The sequence below is a fragment of the Hippopotamus amphibius genome, chromosome 13 (genome assembly GCF_030028045.1).
Source record: "Hippopotamus amphibius kiboko isolate mHipAmp2 chromosome 13, mHipAmp2.hap2, whole genome shotgun sequence".
Lineage (NCBI taxonomy): Eukaryota > Metazoa > Chordata > Mammalia > Artiodactyla > Hippopotamidae > Hippopotamus > Hippopotamus amphibius.
In genome coordinates, this window is record NC_080198.1 from 98,261,629 (window position 1) to 98,279,254 (window position 17,626).

The window sequence follows — 17,626 nt, forward strand, 5'->3', positions numbered from 1 at the left end:
TTTTTTTAAAACCTCATTGAATCCTGAATTAGGATAACAAGAGTTTGGACATTGAAGGTTTGGATGGTGAGTGAGGGGTACCTGTCTTGCAAAAGAACCGTACAGCTTACAAAGCATTTCAGTATAAATGGCCTCACACATTCTTTAAATTTTGAAGGTGTTATCCCCACATCCATCCCATTTTACAGAAGGGGAACTGTTTCTGCTCTGCAAGCCAGTGTTAACCAATGCAACACAACTGGTGTTGAGGGAATTGCCACAGGCCAAGGCCCACTGCCACGGCATGGGCCCTGTTCAATGGCAAGGCTGCAGTTCACATCTCTCCAAAGCAAGCACTTGTCCTTCCTATCTCCCATCTGTTAGTGAGATACTACGAGTCCCAAAGCTCAGAAGTTACGGGTAAATGGTAGGGTTGCTTCCATTTTGCGTATGTTTGTAAATTCTGTTAATTAACGTCAAGAAAACCTTGATTTTTTTCCACTTAAGTTTCCCCCTCATGGTAAAGCTGTTCAAGAGTATGAATAGATGGCCACAGATTCCTTCCGTAGGTAAAGCATAGGCAGAACCCAAGAGGGACATCGACAAAGGAAGGAAGAAAAACAACTTCTTTGATCAATTCCTAAGACTACAGATACTTTTTCTATAAAAGCCACATTGTGAAGTTTCTAGAATTGAGTTCTGCTCTCATGTCAAAAGTTTCCATGATGAGCTATGGCAGTATTGAACTGGAAAGGGGTCACTTCTTCCATATATTATTTCACAAAGTTTGGAAAATAAGCAAGAGGGAGAAATTAGCTGCCTTCTCAGGTAGACTTCCAGTCTTATACTATGATTGGCCTAGGAAAAGTTTTAAAGAAATCAGAAGAAACATATATGAGATTCTCATGTACAGAAAAATTTAGTATCAAATAGGGAATCTGCTGGCTAGAGACCAGAGTAGACCCAGGCATAACATAGGTGCTCAGTAAATATTTGTAGACTGAATGGGACCAGAGTAGACCCAATCATACAGTGAGTGCTCAGGAAATGTTTGTAGATGGAATGGGACCAGATGAGACCCAGGTAAACAGTAGGTGCTCAGTAAACATTTGTGAATTGAATGGATGTGAACTAGTCCTGCAAATGGAGGACCAAGACAAAAAAGAAAACCAGAAGCCATCCTAGACTAACAGGCAGATAGACTTGGGTCAGCCTTGAACCTCTTGAGTTAATTTCCTCATTTCTAGCATCTAGAGTTATTAATACTTTACTTGTGGTGTTTGTTAATATTTCTATTTTGTAGTCCTTCTTTTTAGAATGCTTGAGTAGAAGTCCTTAGAAGTCATGCTTACCTCCATCGTTTTATAGATGAGGACCACTTATCAAATAAAATAAATGACATTCCTGCCCTACCTTCAATGACAGGGTTGTTTATAATTGCAAATAAGAACATCAGATCATCAGAGGAAAGTGCTACAGGTGCTCAGTCTATGGTGTCAAGGACGGTTAACAGCCTTCACACAAGTGTCCTCCATATTCCAAAGCAACACTTGGATTTGGGATTTTATAAATGGTTTGCTCTTTAAAACTTCCAGCTTATCAAGGAGCACATCTCGAGTTGAGTAGACTTAAAATTACTGGCTCTCTATTCAAGGAAGAAGAGACAGATGCCCACTTTTGAAATAGCTACATTCCAGTGACAGGCAAGAGAGACAGGGCAAAAATGGAAGGATAAAACTGATGATTGTGCAGACAATTCAATTGGTGAAAAATGCTACAAGGTAAAGAGGCCACAGAAAATAACTGGGGTGAGGAGGCCACTTTAAGTTGGCTGATCAGGTGAGACCCCTTGGAGGAGCTGACGTGTCCTGAGACCTGACTAATAGGGAGGTAACCTTGTAAAAATGTGGCCATCCACCTCACTACAAATAACTCAATTTCGTTTCTTCTTATGGCTGAGTAATATTCCATTGTATATATGTGCCACATCTTCTTTATCCATTCTTCTGTCAGTGGACATTTGGGTTGCTTCCATGTCCTGGCTATTGGAAATAGTGCTGCAATGAATATTGTGGTACATGTTTCTTTTTGGATTATGGTTTTCTCTGGGTATATGCCCAGTAGTGGGATTGCTGGGTTATACGGTAGTTCTATTTTTAATTTTTTAAGGAACCTCCATACTGTGTTCCTTAGCGGCTGTATCAACTTACATTCCCACCAACAGTGCAGGAGGGTTCCCTTTTCTCTACACCCTCTCCAGCATTTATTGTTTCTACATTTTTTGATGATGGCTATTCTGATCGGTGTGAGGTGATACCTCATTGTGGTTTTGATTTGTATTTCTCTAATAATGAGTGATGTTGAGCAGCTTGGAATCTAGAAAAATGGTACTGATGGACCTAACAACAGGGCAGGAATAGAGATGCAGATGTAGAGAACAGACTTGAGGACATGGCGGGGGAAAGGGAAGCTGGGATGAAGTGAGAGAGTAGCATTGACATATACACACTACCAAATGTAAAATAGATAGCTGGTGGGAAGCTGCTGCATAACACAGGGAGATCAGCTTGATGCTTGGTGACGACCTAGAGGGGTGGGATAGAGAGGGTGGGAGGGAGGCTCAAGAGGGAGGGGATATGGGGACATATGTATACATATAGCTGACTCACTTTGTTGTACAGCAGAAACTAACACAACATTGTAAAGCAATTATACTGCAACAAAGATAAAAAAAAAGGGGCCAGAGTATCCTAGGTAGTGGGCGTGATGACCAAGCCAATGGTAATGATGATATTTATTGAGGACTTACTATGTCCTAGGCTTTATTCTAAGCACCAGTACCATTTCATTTAAGCCTTTCAATGACTCACTGAGGTAAGGGACTATAATTATCCCATTTTGTTGATGAGGAAATTGAGGCATGGAAGGGATAGAGAATTGCCCAAATTTCCATAGCTGGATAAGTGATCTGATAGAGCAAGTAGAGAGGCATTGGAGAGGAACTTAATAGGTTGGAAAGCAAAATCAAGCCAGGGCACTGAAGCCTGCTATGAGATGAAGCTGGGGAGGTCAGATTCCATAAGGCCTTGCAAGCCAGTGGCCTCCCCGTGCTTCAGTGCTCTGTGTTCTGCATCCATGCCATCTGTTGACAATTGTCTGCTGACAATTTGGCAAAACGGCCTGGTCATCCCAGTGGAAATGACTGACCTAATCTTCAACCCAGCTCTTGTTAGGAGGTAACATTTCTGCAGCACGACACTGGGCAGGGTACCAGGTGAACAAGGGATCCCATCCAGCCTGGTGGTTTACCCACTGAATGACCTTAGATGAGGCCCAGACCCTCATCTGGTTCTGAGCGATGCATCTCAGTTTCTTCCTCTGTAACATGAGGCCATGAACACCTACCTCCCAAACCAGTCGTGAGGATTAGATAAAACCACATTTGTGTGTTGTCCGTAGTAGGTGCTCAACAATCTCAGTTCACTGCCCTCCCATCTTTGGGAGGGGCATGGTGGACATTTTAAAATTCACTTGTTTTCTTTTAATTATGGTACCCAGTTCCAGCCATTCCCAAGCTGATTTATGAAAATCAGGACTGGAGAGTTTGACCTCATCTTCCTCCCTTCACATGTTTGTTTCTTGTCTATCTACTCTGCTCCTTGAACTCTGCTGGGGACATGATAAGGTCATGCAATCTAATAACAGTTGCTATCACTAAGGAATATGAGTTTTCTGTGGGCATGGAGGTGGTGCCCGGGCAAGGAGAACAGCAGAGACCGGGCACAGAGGAAGGTCTTGAGCCTCATTGCTACACGCTGAAACCTACTATCCCCTTTTCGCCCTTCAGGCTACTTTCCTGCCTGTGCCCTTAAGCTAAAATAAATTCAAACAGCTCTCCTCTTGCTCCTTGCCCTGAATTTTCCTGACATTTTTTCTTTTTTACCCATTCTAGACACTTACGAAGGCTGTTTCTCAGGACCATTAATTCTGGGCTCCGTCCTGCACTTCCCTTTGCAATCCCTCAGCCATCTCCCCCCAGCCTGCCATCTTCCACCTTCCCATCTCCTCTGATTTTCAGTGTCTTGTTAAACCACAATTTCCTTCTCTTTTTCTAGTGCCAAGACTGCGAAATTACTTTCTTTAATCCCAGCCCTATTTTTACCTTTAGGGCCAAGAATTTTAGAAGCATGCGTAGCTCTGAAATTGTTTTCAGTTAGGACTGCAATGTAAAAATACTCTTTTTGTTTGTGTGTGTGTGTCTGTGTGCGTGTGTGTGTGTACATATCTTTTTTACTTTTAATGTTCTGGTAGCCATGTCCTTTGGCTTGACTTTATAAATCACTGTTTTCTGGACACTGTGTTGTCTCTATGTTATTTACTGTCTCTTTGTTATTTTCCTTCTTTAAGAGTTAACTGCTTTAATTCCCTTATCATGCGGTCACGTGTACTACTTTTCCATCTCCAAACGCAATTAAAAGTGCCCTTCGGGTGTTCCAAGTTTTAATCATTCTGTGTGCAGTGTTCCCATGGCTCAGAAAGGCTTTTTCTGCCTCCTCTGATGGAGACTTTCTCCAAGGAGGAGGAGGGGGAAGAGTGAAAAAGTCAGAATAAGATGTGACAGCTTTGTTTCAGAGGCCAAATCCCTCACTCTTAAAGCACGGTCTCTCCCCCCTGGTCCAGACCAAGGAGTCTGTCCTCACCAAGAGTGGAGTGTGCACTGAGCTTGGGGAAGAGGCGGGCACTGGGAAGCACTGCTGTCAGGGCCAGCTTTTCAACCTTTGGCACTGTCTGATTTTTATCTGTAAGATGTGGGTAATAATTCCTATCTCATCCTTGCACTGAGACACAGAGAAGTTCCTGGCTACCTAATGGTATTATGATGGTCAATGGTGGTCCTAAATGGCCTCTGAGTCCAATTCATGTCCAGTGCTCTAAGCCAGTGCTCGTCCAGCTGTGGGTCACATGTGCTCCCAACCCTTGATGGGTGGCCAGGTACCACACTAGCTGAATAACAATTGAACTGCCCTATAGCCCGGTCAGGGGGTTGAGTCCGCTGCATGAACTTGGATGTCCTAACAATGTCTGATTGTTATAGTGGTCTTACAGTTTTTAATTCTTGTTTTCTGGACTTATCACACACTGGTAACAAACAGTTGGCAAATCTGCAGTGATCCAAGGAGCACAGCGTGAAGAGCACACTTTAGGCTGAAAGGCTTTTGAGGGTTCATGCCATGTAGGCCCTCTGGGAAGCCCAGGAGATCTGCTGGGAAGGGTCCTTCTCCCCCTCCAGCACCAACTTCAGTGCTTAGTAAGAATGTGCTGCTGGTCTGCTTGCGTGTCAGCCCAAAGCTATGGTGACCACCCGTAACTCTGGTTCATCTCAGTCTCTGAGCAAGGATCCTGTTCCATCCTCAGGCTTCGCTTGGCATTTAGATGGGAAAGGGGGTTGGATCGTCATCCTTTCTTGTGTCGTAAAACCAAGGAAAATATCCCGGCTGGCAGTCAAGCCTCACAAAAATAAAAAAACAGAACAAAACAGAAAACCTCGGCAGGATGCCCAAAGCTGACTCTAGCCGCAGTCACTCTCCAAGAGGCCACTTCATGTCATTCTCTTGAGGGTCATTTTCCAAAGCAAACTGCCCAGACCTTCCAGGCATTGGACGATACTCTTTTGCTATCAGTAGAAGCTACATGCAGGGACCGATGTTCTTTAGAGCGTAACAATCACAGCAACAAAAATCTTCATTCGTTTGGGAAATGAAAGGTACAGGAAGAAAAAACATCACTGTGACAACTCAATGCTTTCATGCCTCGTGGAGGATACTGCTTTTTTGAAGGGATGGATTTATTCAACTATCACAACACAGCAAAATGTTATAAAGAGTATGGAAAACACCCAGCAGCAATGATTATACATTTGCCATAACATTTGTATTGGAAAGGAGGCTGCAAGTAGATGGCACGTGCCTCAGACTCCCTCCTGCCACCCTCCTTGGCAGATGTCATTCAGAAATCACGTCTCTTTTTCTCTGGTCTGTCCTCTGGCTTCAGAACCTCAGTGCAGAATTCAAGGCCACGACCAATGTATAGGAGCTGATAAACGGAATGGAAACTTACTTGGCTTCCTGGTGTAATCATTTCGCGTTACATGTGCTCTTCACATGCGTGATCGTTTTAAACCTGGACTGCGAGGCAGTTCTAGTGTTTCACAACGTACATAATCACCGACACGTGAGAAAACTGGGGCTCCGAGAAATCAAGGCAGTTGATCCATGTCACACAAGAAGAAAGTGGCAAAAGTGAAATTGGAGCCCTGATCCGCTGCTCTCGACAGCACGGGAGGGGACTAGTCTTTGTGACGTGGCTTCTGTGTGCCAGGCTGCTTTACTTTGTGACTCATCTGAGCTCATAAAATGCCATTTGTGTCAACCTGTGAGACATTATTCTTCCTGATTTTCAGATGAAGAGAGTGGGGTTCAGAGAATTTAAACAGCTTGTTCAAGGCTGTTATGGGTTGTAAGGGGATGAGGATCCGAACCCACATTTCTCTGAATCTGAAGCCCATTTGTTTTTCTTACCACATGGTCTCCATAGCTCAGCCCTGCAGAGAACACCACTGAAAGCAGGACACGGTAGGGCATTTAGAGGAATGGTATTAATGACAGCAACAACTTGAGCATGACTTCAGTGCTTGACATTGAGAGAAATGATTAGATTAGCCACACCCTGGAATACTTGCAGAGGCTGATAAATGGCTAATATGATAACTATGTAGAAACACACAAAAGTGTTTACCAAATAACATTAAGGAATCGTGTGTATACTGATTACATTTATGTAGGAATTATGCATAGAGGTGGATAAAGAGTAAGAGGAAACACAAAGAAAATACCTTTTGGCTGGGATACAGGATAATAAGATGTATTAAAGTTGCCTTAAACATATGCTTGAAAAAAGTTTGTGTATCCAAGCATCAGAAAAAGCTGGCCAAAGAAGATATACAAACATAGTCACCCATTAAGAAATGTGTCCTCGAGATCTGAAAGAACACATTTCCAAAATAATGAGAAGGGCATAATGGCACTTAGAGTAAAAATTAAATATTGATTCATAGCAACTAGAAGTAGTAGTATTAGAATAAAAATTTGACATTGGGAAGTCTGAGTATTTTAAGTGGGTATTTTGCACACGAGAGCGATCTGGAGGCCCCATGCCATGTTTCTTTTGTTTCCTCAATGCATTCAATCCTTCTTCTCTTTAGATTTCATGGTGAAGTTCTAGGTAGTGACTTTGAAAATGAATCGCACTTTTTTTTGTGTGTGGATACTGCAGGGCAAGTGAACTCATCTGAGTTCTATTAGTTTTTCTGTGTGTATGTCACTCAAAATCTAGTCTTCCATTTAGCAAGCTCCCATCCACCAAGCACCCATTCAAGAGGCACTCCCTGGGTGCCTACCGTAATCTAGACCTCATGAGGCCCTAGAAATACAAGATAATCTATCTGTCCTCACGTTTCTCTGAGTCTAGCACAGGGGTCAGATGCACGGAGTGGCAATTCTTACACATGACCTACCAAGAGGTTCGCAGGAGATTGTGTGTGCAGAGCTCCGGGGGCACAGGGGAGGGGCAGCTGCCCCCACTGGGATCAGAGAGAGATTCTCAGAGAAGGTGATGGACGATGGGTCCTGAAGGATGAGGAGTAGCTAGCCTGGGAAAACTGAATGGAAGGGAAGGGTAGGAACCGTGTTCTAGGCATGGAGTCACACTGTGTCAAGGCATGGAGGCAACAGAGAATGACCCGTTCGGGAAAGGGCAGGTTTGTGTGGCCACAGGATGACAGATGAGATGCGGAAGGGATGTAGGGCAAAGCTGAGAAGCACCAGAGGCCCCATCAAGGAGGACCTTGAGTGCCAAAGTCAGAAGCAGCGCCCTTGACGAGTGCACTAGAAACTGTAAACAAGTCCAACTTATGTCATCTGGGGAGGCCAACAAGGATGGCTATCCTCAGGCTCTTAGGCAAGGAGGGACACTCTGGGATGACCTGAGGTCCCCAGCTGAGGCTGGACACTGTGAACCGGAAGCAGACCTACTTATAACGGTGTCTTCGACTCCCTGCAGGAGGGAATGGCCTTACCCATTCTCGTAAACACCCTGGCTCTGTTCCTTTTGTGCCTGGCACAGAGCAGGTGCCACCCCAAATGTCTCTGATGATTGACTTAAAATTTAAAAACAAAGCCAAACTACCCCAGATCGTCAAGGTATAAAGAAGTGCAGTCCCTGCAGTACCCAGTGGGTAAGGACTGTCCACTCTACTGTTGATGGGAGAGGAAGGAAAATGGCACAGTCCACTCATGGCCAAGCCACGTGTGTACAGAGGGGATTTCCTGTAGATGTTTACGGACAGGGTTTCTGCATTACCAACCTCACTCTTTTTATAGGGTAGGAAATGAAACAGACGTCAATTACTTCGTTTTCAATTTTAAAGTCTTATTTTTTAAAGCTATTTACAGAAAACAGTCCCTGCATACAGTAAATATTCAAATATAAGAACTGCATATGAGAAATTTCAAATGATGGCAATTTCAAATCCTGAGTTAGAAAGGGCTTTCACTTTGATGAAATGAAAGTCGAGAATTAAAGAAGGATGAGACTCCTGTGCGTGTTGGTCCACGAGACCTCTTCTCATAAAGTCTGAATGCAGGGGAGTCCAGTGAATGACTTGATTCCACCCAGGAGAAAGGAGCAGAGACCTCTACAAGGGTGCACTTGGCAAAGAGAGGGGAGCTCCACGTGAATTTATCTCAGTGGAATCCAGTGAGGGGGGTGTTACATCCCATTTTCCAGATAAGGAAACAGGCTCAGAAAGGTTACGTAATTTTCCCAGGGTTACAAAGCCAGCAAGTGGCTGTCCTCTGACGCATTCTCTTGTCTGTCTGACCTCCTAGCCCAGGACTCAACGTGAGATACTTCCCTGAACCATGCCTTGCTCTTTCCAGGACAAAACTTTCTCTAGACCTATACCACTCAGCTAAGCTGGACATTTTGGACCAAAACGCCTTAAACAAACTTAAAAGCTACATTCCAACCATGTGGAACTGCCTAGCATTCCCCCAACCCCCCCCCCCCCCCCCCACCCAGCTTTCTCCATCCTTTTCGGACACTGCTCATGGCTGACCCTCTATCTTATCTGCCTGGGACCATCTACTCAGCTTTCAGAATCAATTCAAGGGCCAGTCTCTCCTTGAAGACTTGCACCTCCCACACCCACCATCCAAAAACTTCTCCATCCTTTGTGCCTGTAGTCAGACCATGGGTTTGAAGAAGAGATCTTTATTTTTTTTTTTTTATTTTTTATTTTTTTTTTTGGCACACGGGCTTACTTGCCCCGTGGCATGTGGGATCTTCCTGGAGCTGGGATCGAACCCATGACCTCTGCATTGGTAGGCGGATTCTTAACCGCTGCGCCACCTAGGAAGCCCAGACCATGGGTTTGAATCCCGTCTCTGCCACTCACTGGCTCTGTGACCTTGGGAAGATACCTCCCTGTGCCTCAGTTTCCTCACCTGCAAAACAGGACTAACAAGAGTCCTGTAAGGTTTGCTGTGAGTATTAAAAAAGACTCCCTGCACAGAACACAGCAGCATGCCTCACAGGAAGTGCTCTGTGAGGTTAGCTAGCGTTATGTGCATCTCTGTACCTGGACAAGTGTCTCTCCCGGCACAGTCTGTTTCTTTCTCACCTACAGGCAGTGATCTCCTTATGGGTGATGGAGACCTGGCACAAAGGGTGTCTCATAGATGCCTGTGGAATGAACAATGAGTAATGGCACAATAGGGATTTGGGGGGAACTGATGAGGCTTCACAGGCAGGTCTCATTGACTTGGACCCCCAGTGCCTCTCCAAGGGCATGTGGTCTTCCTGTGGACTCTTCAAGAAATACCAGGGATAGCAGGGTCTACTGCCGTGTCCAGCAAACATGGCAAAGGACACGTTCCTGAAATCCCACCTCCTTCTCCCCATCACCCCCATGTTAGGAAAGGACTCCCTCTCCAGGAGATGGAGAATGTGTAACAGATCACCCAGTTTCCGGGACGCCTGACAGCCACTCACTCTGCAGGTCTGTACCCAGCCCCAGCCCCAGCCCAGATAACTACCACAGAGACAATCCATCAGCAAGCCCTGGCCTCCCAGAGGTCACGGAGGCGGCCTCCAGAGGAAGCGAGGCCACACCTGGTCAGGGCATCCTCTCTGCTCGGCCACCTCCCGCCTCTGCTCCTCGGGGACCAGTGAGCCAGCCATCGCGCCTCCGAGCACTGCGCACCTCCTACCTTGATGTGCTGGGAGGCGGCGGGCGGCATGCGGGCAGTCTGACAACTGAAATCAAAGACAGCGGCTGTTTTGTGGTCCCTTCAAGAGCATCAGGTGGCCAGAGGCCCCAGCGGAGTGCTGCCGGGCACACCGGCCTCGTCATCTGTGTTCACAAGCTCCGGGGCTGCACTGCTGTGCTCCACGGGCTCCTTCCTCCAACCAGGGGAGCTGTGTAGGTGGGCTTTGCACATTCTCTGAAGGCAGGCTGCCCTGAGAGCGATTCAGAATCTCCGGGGAATGAATGAACGTGTTCTGGCGAAGCTACGTGATTACAACTGCTTACCTTCTGCATTGCTTAATTTTATTCACGAAAGACAAAGCTTATTGAAATTTCAGACGTCTGGAGTGTTTAAAATCTCTATCCCTCCTTTCCAAAGCAGGACACATTCATTCTTAAAATTCTTCTACTGATTTAGAAGCCCTTGGGTTAATATTTGCCAACATAAAGCATCTGACCTCTTCTTCTGATCCTGGGCGTGGTTATGAAGTTCCTCGTTACCTCTATGTAAACAACACTTCACATGACCTTTTGAGACTTGAGACAAAGGCCAGCTTCCTCAGAAGGATGCGGGAGCTCCAGGTTTTAAAGTAGTTTTATACATAAATGTATTTTCTGATTGCTCAACTATCTTATAAATATTAGGTGATGACTACTAGAGAAATCTTAGATCCTGGTTCTAAAATGAAGAAATAACCTTTGTTTCTCATTCTTAGTGACCACTGACCAGACCAGATCTCATCATGGAAGCCTGTGGGCACTGGTTTTGGGTCCTGAGTTTGAGATTCTGCTCAGCCATGACCCGCCAAGTGGCCCACAGCTGCCCCGAGGGGTTGTTGATGGGAGGTTGGTTTCTATCCTGACCGGCTTCCTGAGACCCACTGGTCCTTCCCTGGGCTCTCATAGGCCTCGTACATCCCTCTGTGTCAGCACACCTCACCGGAGCCATAGCCGACCTCACCCCACCGGCCGTGCCCATCAACCTGTGAGCACCACCCTAGGAAGGAGGCCACATCACGATGAAGGCCCAGCCCCTGGCACACTGCCAGGAAGACAGAGAGGGCTCAGTGAGGCTTGAACCAATCAATAGATGAGTAAGTGATGGAGTGAGTGGAGACAAGAAAGGCAAATGGCCACTGAACCGGGATGCACAAGCGGGGAAGTCGAGGAGTGTTAGGAGGACCCGGGGAGAGAGGAGAGAGCCAGACGCCATGCTGCTCTAAGTGGTTCCAGTATGAAGAACAGTGATGGGCCCCTAGCAGGTGCTCAGTACATATGACCACCAGCTCTAACTGGGTACCTTCTGCCCCAGGCCCTGGGCTAAGCCTGTTACACGGATTCTCTCATTTAATCCTCACATTAAACCCTACAAGGAGCTGATAGCACTTTTGGCAAAGTAGATTAAAGACCCAGTGAGAGATGCTGCATCCCCCGTCAAGGCAGGAAAGACACGATCCAATTCCTATCAATCTCATCATTCTATGAAGTAATGCCATTTGCAGCCACATGGATGGACCTAGAGATGACCATAGAAAGTGAAGTAAGTCAGACAAAGACAAATATCATATGATATCACTTACACTCAAAATCTAAAAACATGATACAAAATGAACTTATTTACAAAACAGAAACATATTCACAGACATAGCAAACAAACGTATGGTTACCAAAAGGGAAGCAGGGAGGGATAAATGAGAAGTTTGGAATTAACAGATCCATATTACTATATACAAAATAGATAAACAACAAGGACCTACTATATAGCACAGGGAACTATATTCAATATCTTGTAATAATCTATAAAAAAGAATCTGAAAAAGAATCTATATATATATGAATCACTTTGCTGTACACATGAAACCAGCACAGCATTGTAAATCAACTATACTTCAATACAAAAGTTTAAAAAATCATCATTCTACTTTCTTACTAGAAAGGCAGCAGTTTTGCCATGAAACACATAGATTCTAGAGTTCAAGTCTTGGTTCTGCTATTTGGGGCCTTAAAGTTGGGCAACTGACTTTACTTACACCCTCTGTGCCAGCTCTCTTGCGGGGAAGGTACGGTGCACATGGGCCATTGTGAAGTCCAACTACATCAGGACGTGCACATACGGCACAGCCTGCAGCCAGCACTACTTTAGATGGTAACCTTGGAAACGCTACTCTCTATTGTCCCAAACCATATATGGTTCCCTGTGTCATTACAGAAGAGGGGTTGGTGCTATTCCCCCTCTGCAGGTGTGATGTCCTCACGCTTTGTGGGCTGGAGTCAGAGAACTGCAGACGTGAGGACCAGTGGACCTTGTTGACCCCAGGGTGGAGGTCGCAGTTTCACTGATGACAATAGGAGGAACTGGGGGCGGGAGGTGGGCAGGGAGAAATAAATTCAGCATTTATTTCTCTGCATTAAATGCAGCTAAAAGATGTAATACAGGGTCTGTCCGAGACCTCAGCAGAGAGTTAACGACCAAGTCTAGGACAGACTCCAAAGTCCCAGATTCCTACATGGGGTCAGCTGAGGATACACAGTGTGGAAGTTCCTTATCTGCCAGAGAAGAGGCATGTTCAGATGGTTTAAACTAAATCTCTCCTGGTCCCTGACGAGAAGAAGTGCCCAGCAGTGGAGGGCAGCCTTCTGAGTCCCTGAGGCTGGAAGAGCACCGCAGACCCCATTGTGCAGATCTTGCTACCCACCCCCACTGTGCCAGCAGCCCCATGGGGAGCAGTGCTGAACACAGAGCCTGGAGGTTCGGGAGAACACAGCCTCAGCTCCTCTGGCTGGGAGCACTCCCCTCTGGGCCCACCCTCCTGGGCAGCAGACTCTGCTCTCCCTCTGAGCAGGAACCAGGGGGCTGTTTAGTAGAGAAGGGTCTGGCTCAGGGCTGCCAAAATGGTGGGCGTGTTGGGGTGAGGTGGTGGGAAGTGAAGCTGACTCTGGCTTCTGCCACGTCTGGGTTTGCCTCTGAGGCATCTACACTGAATAGAAAAAGATGCTTCTCCCTCAGGCACGAGGGGGACCCTGCCATCCGCATGTTTAATCCTCTCAGAGGCTCCTGGCCCAGTAGCCCAGCCAGCCAGTTGCTCCAAGGCCTGGCTCCCAGCTCACTAACTCTCCCATTGCTCCCGCCTTCTCCCTTCCCAGCATCACCAAACTGCTTACTTCCTCTCCCTCTGATGAAATTGTCCTCCCTCCTCCTTTCTCTGGTTTATCTTTATTCTTTCACACTCCACACAGGCATTGCTTCCTCCATGAAGCCTTTTCTGACTGATTCTTCTGAGATGTCTGTCTTGTACTCCCATCATTTCATCTGGAAACTTCTATCATGGTATGCACCATTTTCTATATAATGGTCTCTCTTTATGGGTCTGACTCTCATAGGAGGGCTATGACTTTTGTCTTTGAACTTCAACGTCTAACGCAGTGGCACATTGCAATGAGGGGGTGACTCGGAAACATTTGTCCAAGTCGTTCTTCACTTACAGAGGAGAAAGTCTGGCCAAGGCGTTTCGGCATTTCAGCATTTCAGTATTTCAGTGTATGCAAACGTGATTGTACTAGAGGGCTGCAAATACAAAACGAAATGCACAAACCTGCCCTTAAGGATAAAGAAACGATAGCATAAACATGATGATGGATGGGGCCCTGGAGAGGCAGTCTGCTACATCATGACAATGAAGGAAGCCAGCAACTCAGAGGCAAAGGAATGTGGACCGTGGCCACTGGCTTCGTGTTGATTCTGGAAGATAATGCTTGCTTTATGAAGGAAACCATATCCTCTACTTGCAATGTGATGACTGCCATTCCATGCTAAAAACTGGTGTGATATATGTTACCCTATTAGACCAAATATGGAGGCTGTAAGTATTATGCAGGCAGAGAGATTTTGCCTAACATTTAATTTTTTAAAATAAGATCTCATTTTATAGCCAAACCAGAAAATCTGTTACATGTTACACAGAGAGTCCCTAAGAAGCCTTAGAAATAAATGTCTGTGTTACAGCACCAAGGTGAATTCCTTCAAGGCACTCTCTCTGGAGGGCACACAGAGCCTCCTTGGGGGTGACTGGTCCCTGGGTGCAGACGCAGAGGCTGGAAACTCAACAATAGCACATTGGAAATGTGAGACAATCAGAAGGGACAGAGTTCCAAAGCATTTTATGAGAGAGACATTGCTAGCCTTTGAATAATTTATTCCAGGAGTCATACAAACATAGAGCAGAAGCTCAACCCCGACAAAATCTAGGTTTGATGCTTTTTGTTCATTAAACCCAATCGTCTGTTGATCTCTCTCTCACACACACACACACACACCCACCATGGTATAAGATACATATTGTGCTACTATTCACAATTGCCAACACATGGAAACAACCTAAATGTCCATCAACAGATGCGGTACATATAAACAATGCAATATTACTCAGTCACGAAGAAAGAATGAAATAATGTCATTTGCAGCAACGTGGACAGAACTAGAGGTTCTCATACTAAGTGAAGTAAGTCAGAAAGAGAAAAACATACCATATGCTATCACTTATATGTGGAATTTAAACTATGACACAAATGAACTTCCTGTTTCTGTGAAACAGAAGCAGCCTTGCAGACATAGAGAATAGACTTGTGGTTATCAAGGGTGGGGGTGGGGGAGGGATGGATGGGGAGTTTGGGATTAGCAGATGCAAACTACTATACATAGAATGGATAAACAACCAGGTCCTACTGTACAGCCCAGGGAACTATAGTCAGTATCCCGTGATACACCATAATGGAGAAGAATGTGAAGAAGAAGGTATATATATGTATAACTGATCACTTTGCTGTATAGTAGAAATTAACACAACATTGTCAGTCAACTATACTTGAATAAAATACATTAAACAAGACGTGTTGTGCTGTATTACGTCGTTTTAATTCCTTGATTCAAGATACATATAAATCTCTAAGTTCAAGTTCAACAGGAAATGTAATCAACCCGCTGGTCTTACCCTGAGGTAGTTGAGGGTGAAATTTGTCAGCCCCATCCTGGTGATGTTTTTGGACAGCTGATCCAGGACCTGAGGATCTTGTGCCTAAACAGGAAAAAAGTCATCTCTTTTATCCCCGTAAGACAGTACGAACAAAGTCCTCACCTGTGCTACAGCGGCTAAGAGATACCATCTGCACCTTGTCAGTTTTTCTCGGAGGGGCAGCTTGCTGGAGGGAATTTAATTTACATTTGGAAGACGCTTGCATATAACACTTAAGGACATTTTTTGGATCAATGGTGTAAGACCTGTGGCCACGGAGAACCACACTGGGTCAGATGGGAGAAACGACTTTACTTCCTCTGTGAGAGGCCCTCTCTCTTCAGGAGGAGGTCCCTGGCACTGCCCCATCCCCACCCCGATGGAAGGTGGGGGCTGGATTTGGCTGAGCCATGCTTTAGGACTGGCCTCTGTTGCATGTTTTGATGGTGTTGTTTTTAACAGCTTGGAGTCGAGGACTAAATTTGAAAACTTTGCAACCGCCATGAAATATATATACATATTAAAAAATTCTAACCCTTTCCCCCATTAAGCTAAGGCTAGAAATTGATGTCCTCAACAATTTTCATCCTGCAGGACTGTAAGGGTACAGATAATATTTTCCAAAATATCAGACACATAAAAAAAAAAAGATGTAATGTTTCGTGGGCCACCCCTAATATTCTGTTTGACCACAAAAAAATGAAAATTCTTTCTGGATTCCATTGTAAGGTGAGTCTCTTAGTTGATGCGCTTTCTTTCTGCTTGTCTTTCCTTCTTTCTTAATTGATATAAACTTTTGCTAAACAGAGGAAGTTTTAAGTAAACATCCCTTTGTCTCCATGTCTGCATTCATGAGACCATCTAGGTTATACAACACCTTAATTTATTCTCTTTTTGTACTTTAACTTTCCTTACAGAGATACGACCAATTGGCTTTGTGTATATACATGAGAATGTAGGAGAAAACAGTCAGAGCTTGTCACTTTTCATGTCAGTTTCTGGAAAGCGGATCCTTTGTGGATGCAGAGCTGGTATTTATTGAATGTCTTCCAGGTTCCGGGAAGAGCTGGTTCTGTGGAGATGCATCAGGAAGCTGTGGCCAACCCCAGGAGCTCACAGTGCAGTCGGAAGACAGGACAGTAATAAACGCATGGAAGAATGTTTTTGCTTCTGTCAAGGCCACTGTTGCTGATAGCCAATCGCCAATACTTGCAGAGGTCCTACTATGTGCCAGGTGCTGGCCTGAGAGCTTATGTGCATTAACTCTTAATTTGCAAACCAATCCTCTGAGGCAGGCTCTATTACTGTACCCATTTTATAGATGAGGGCCTGAAAGCACAGAGATGTCGTGTCACTTGCCCAAGGTCATACAGGAACTGGTATTCAAACCCATGTGGTCTCATGCCCAGGCTCCTGACCACTATTCTACGCTGCTTCTCAGTCTGTTTTGAGACTAATAAGAGTGGCTACACCAGACTGCTTCAAGGAGAGAGGAGGATATGAACTGGGCTTTAAAAACTGAGCAGGACTTGGGCATGGATGGGCAGAAAGAATGGAGCAGGGGGGTGGGGATGCTACAGCAGAAACACGGGTCGATGCAAAGGGTAGAGATGGGCAAAGCAGATGGGAGGAGGGTGCTGAGGACAAAAACCAGGGAGACAGCCTGGATATGGACAGTGGGGAGACAGACGCCTTCTCAGCTTGGGTGTTGGAGTCAACACCAGCTGAATCGAAAGCTTGGTTTATCCCTTTCGGGCTGAAAAATATCAAGCAACTTATTAAACCCCTCTGAGCCGTCGTTTCCTCACTTCGAAAATAGAATAATAACTCACTTCTTTGAGTTACTGTAGGGATTGAATATAAGGTGTACAAAATATTTAGCCCAAGACCTGGCATCACAAATACCCAATAAACGCGTGCTGCCGTGACTGTATTCTCTTTTCATGGTACAGGGTCTTAAAAATCAGGCTCATTAAATCTGATTTTGCTCCAAAGCATTTTTGCAGAAATTGCTGCATCTTGCGTTCTGGAAGAGGGACTTATTTAAGTTGATGCCTTGTGACTCCTTCTTAAGGGGCTGAACTGAAGAGTTCCTATCAAGTCTTACCTTTAAAACATCTCTCTAGATTGGCATCGAATTGCTCCTTGCACCTCAGTGATGCTCTATAAATTTGATGCGATTTATGGCCAAATGCAGCCACCCTTTCCAACGCCATGGTTAGGAAGGGTGTGGACTCAGATCTGAGGCATGCGAGCCCTGTGTCTTGTCAGA

The 17,626-nt window shown here is 45.4% G+C and overlaps 1 protein-coding gene across 6 annotated transcripts in view; it reads right to left on the reverse strand.

The window, feature by feature from the left end:
• The window catches only part of LDB2 (LIM domain binding 2), a 381,155-nt gene that overhangs the window by 57,816 nt on the left and 305,713 nt on the right, over positions 1-17,626 (reverse strand). For all 6 annotated transcript variants that reach the window (XM_057706202.1, XM_057706200.1, XM_057706201.1 and 3 more), the window contains exon 5: positions 15,334-15,417. In XM_057706202.1, coding sequence (XP_057562185.1) covers positions 15,334-15,417 — 84 coding nt within the window. The remainder of the gene's footprint in view (positions 1-15,333; positions 15,418-17,626) is intronic.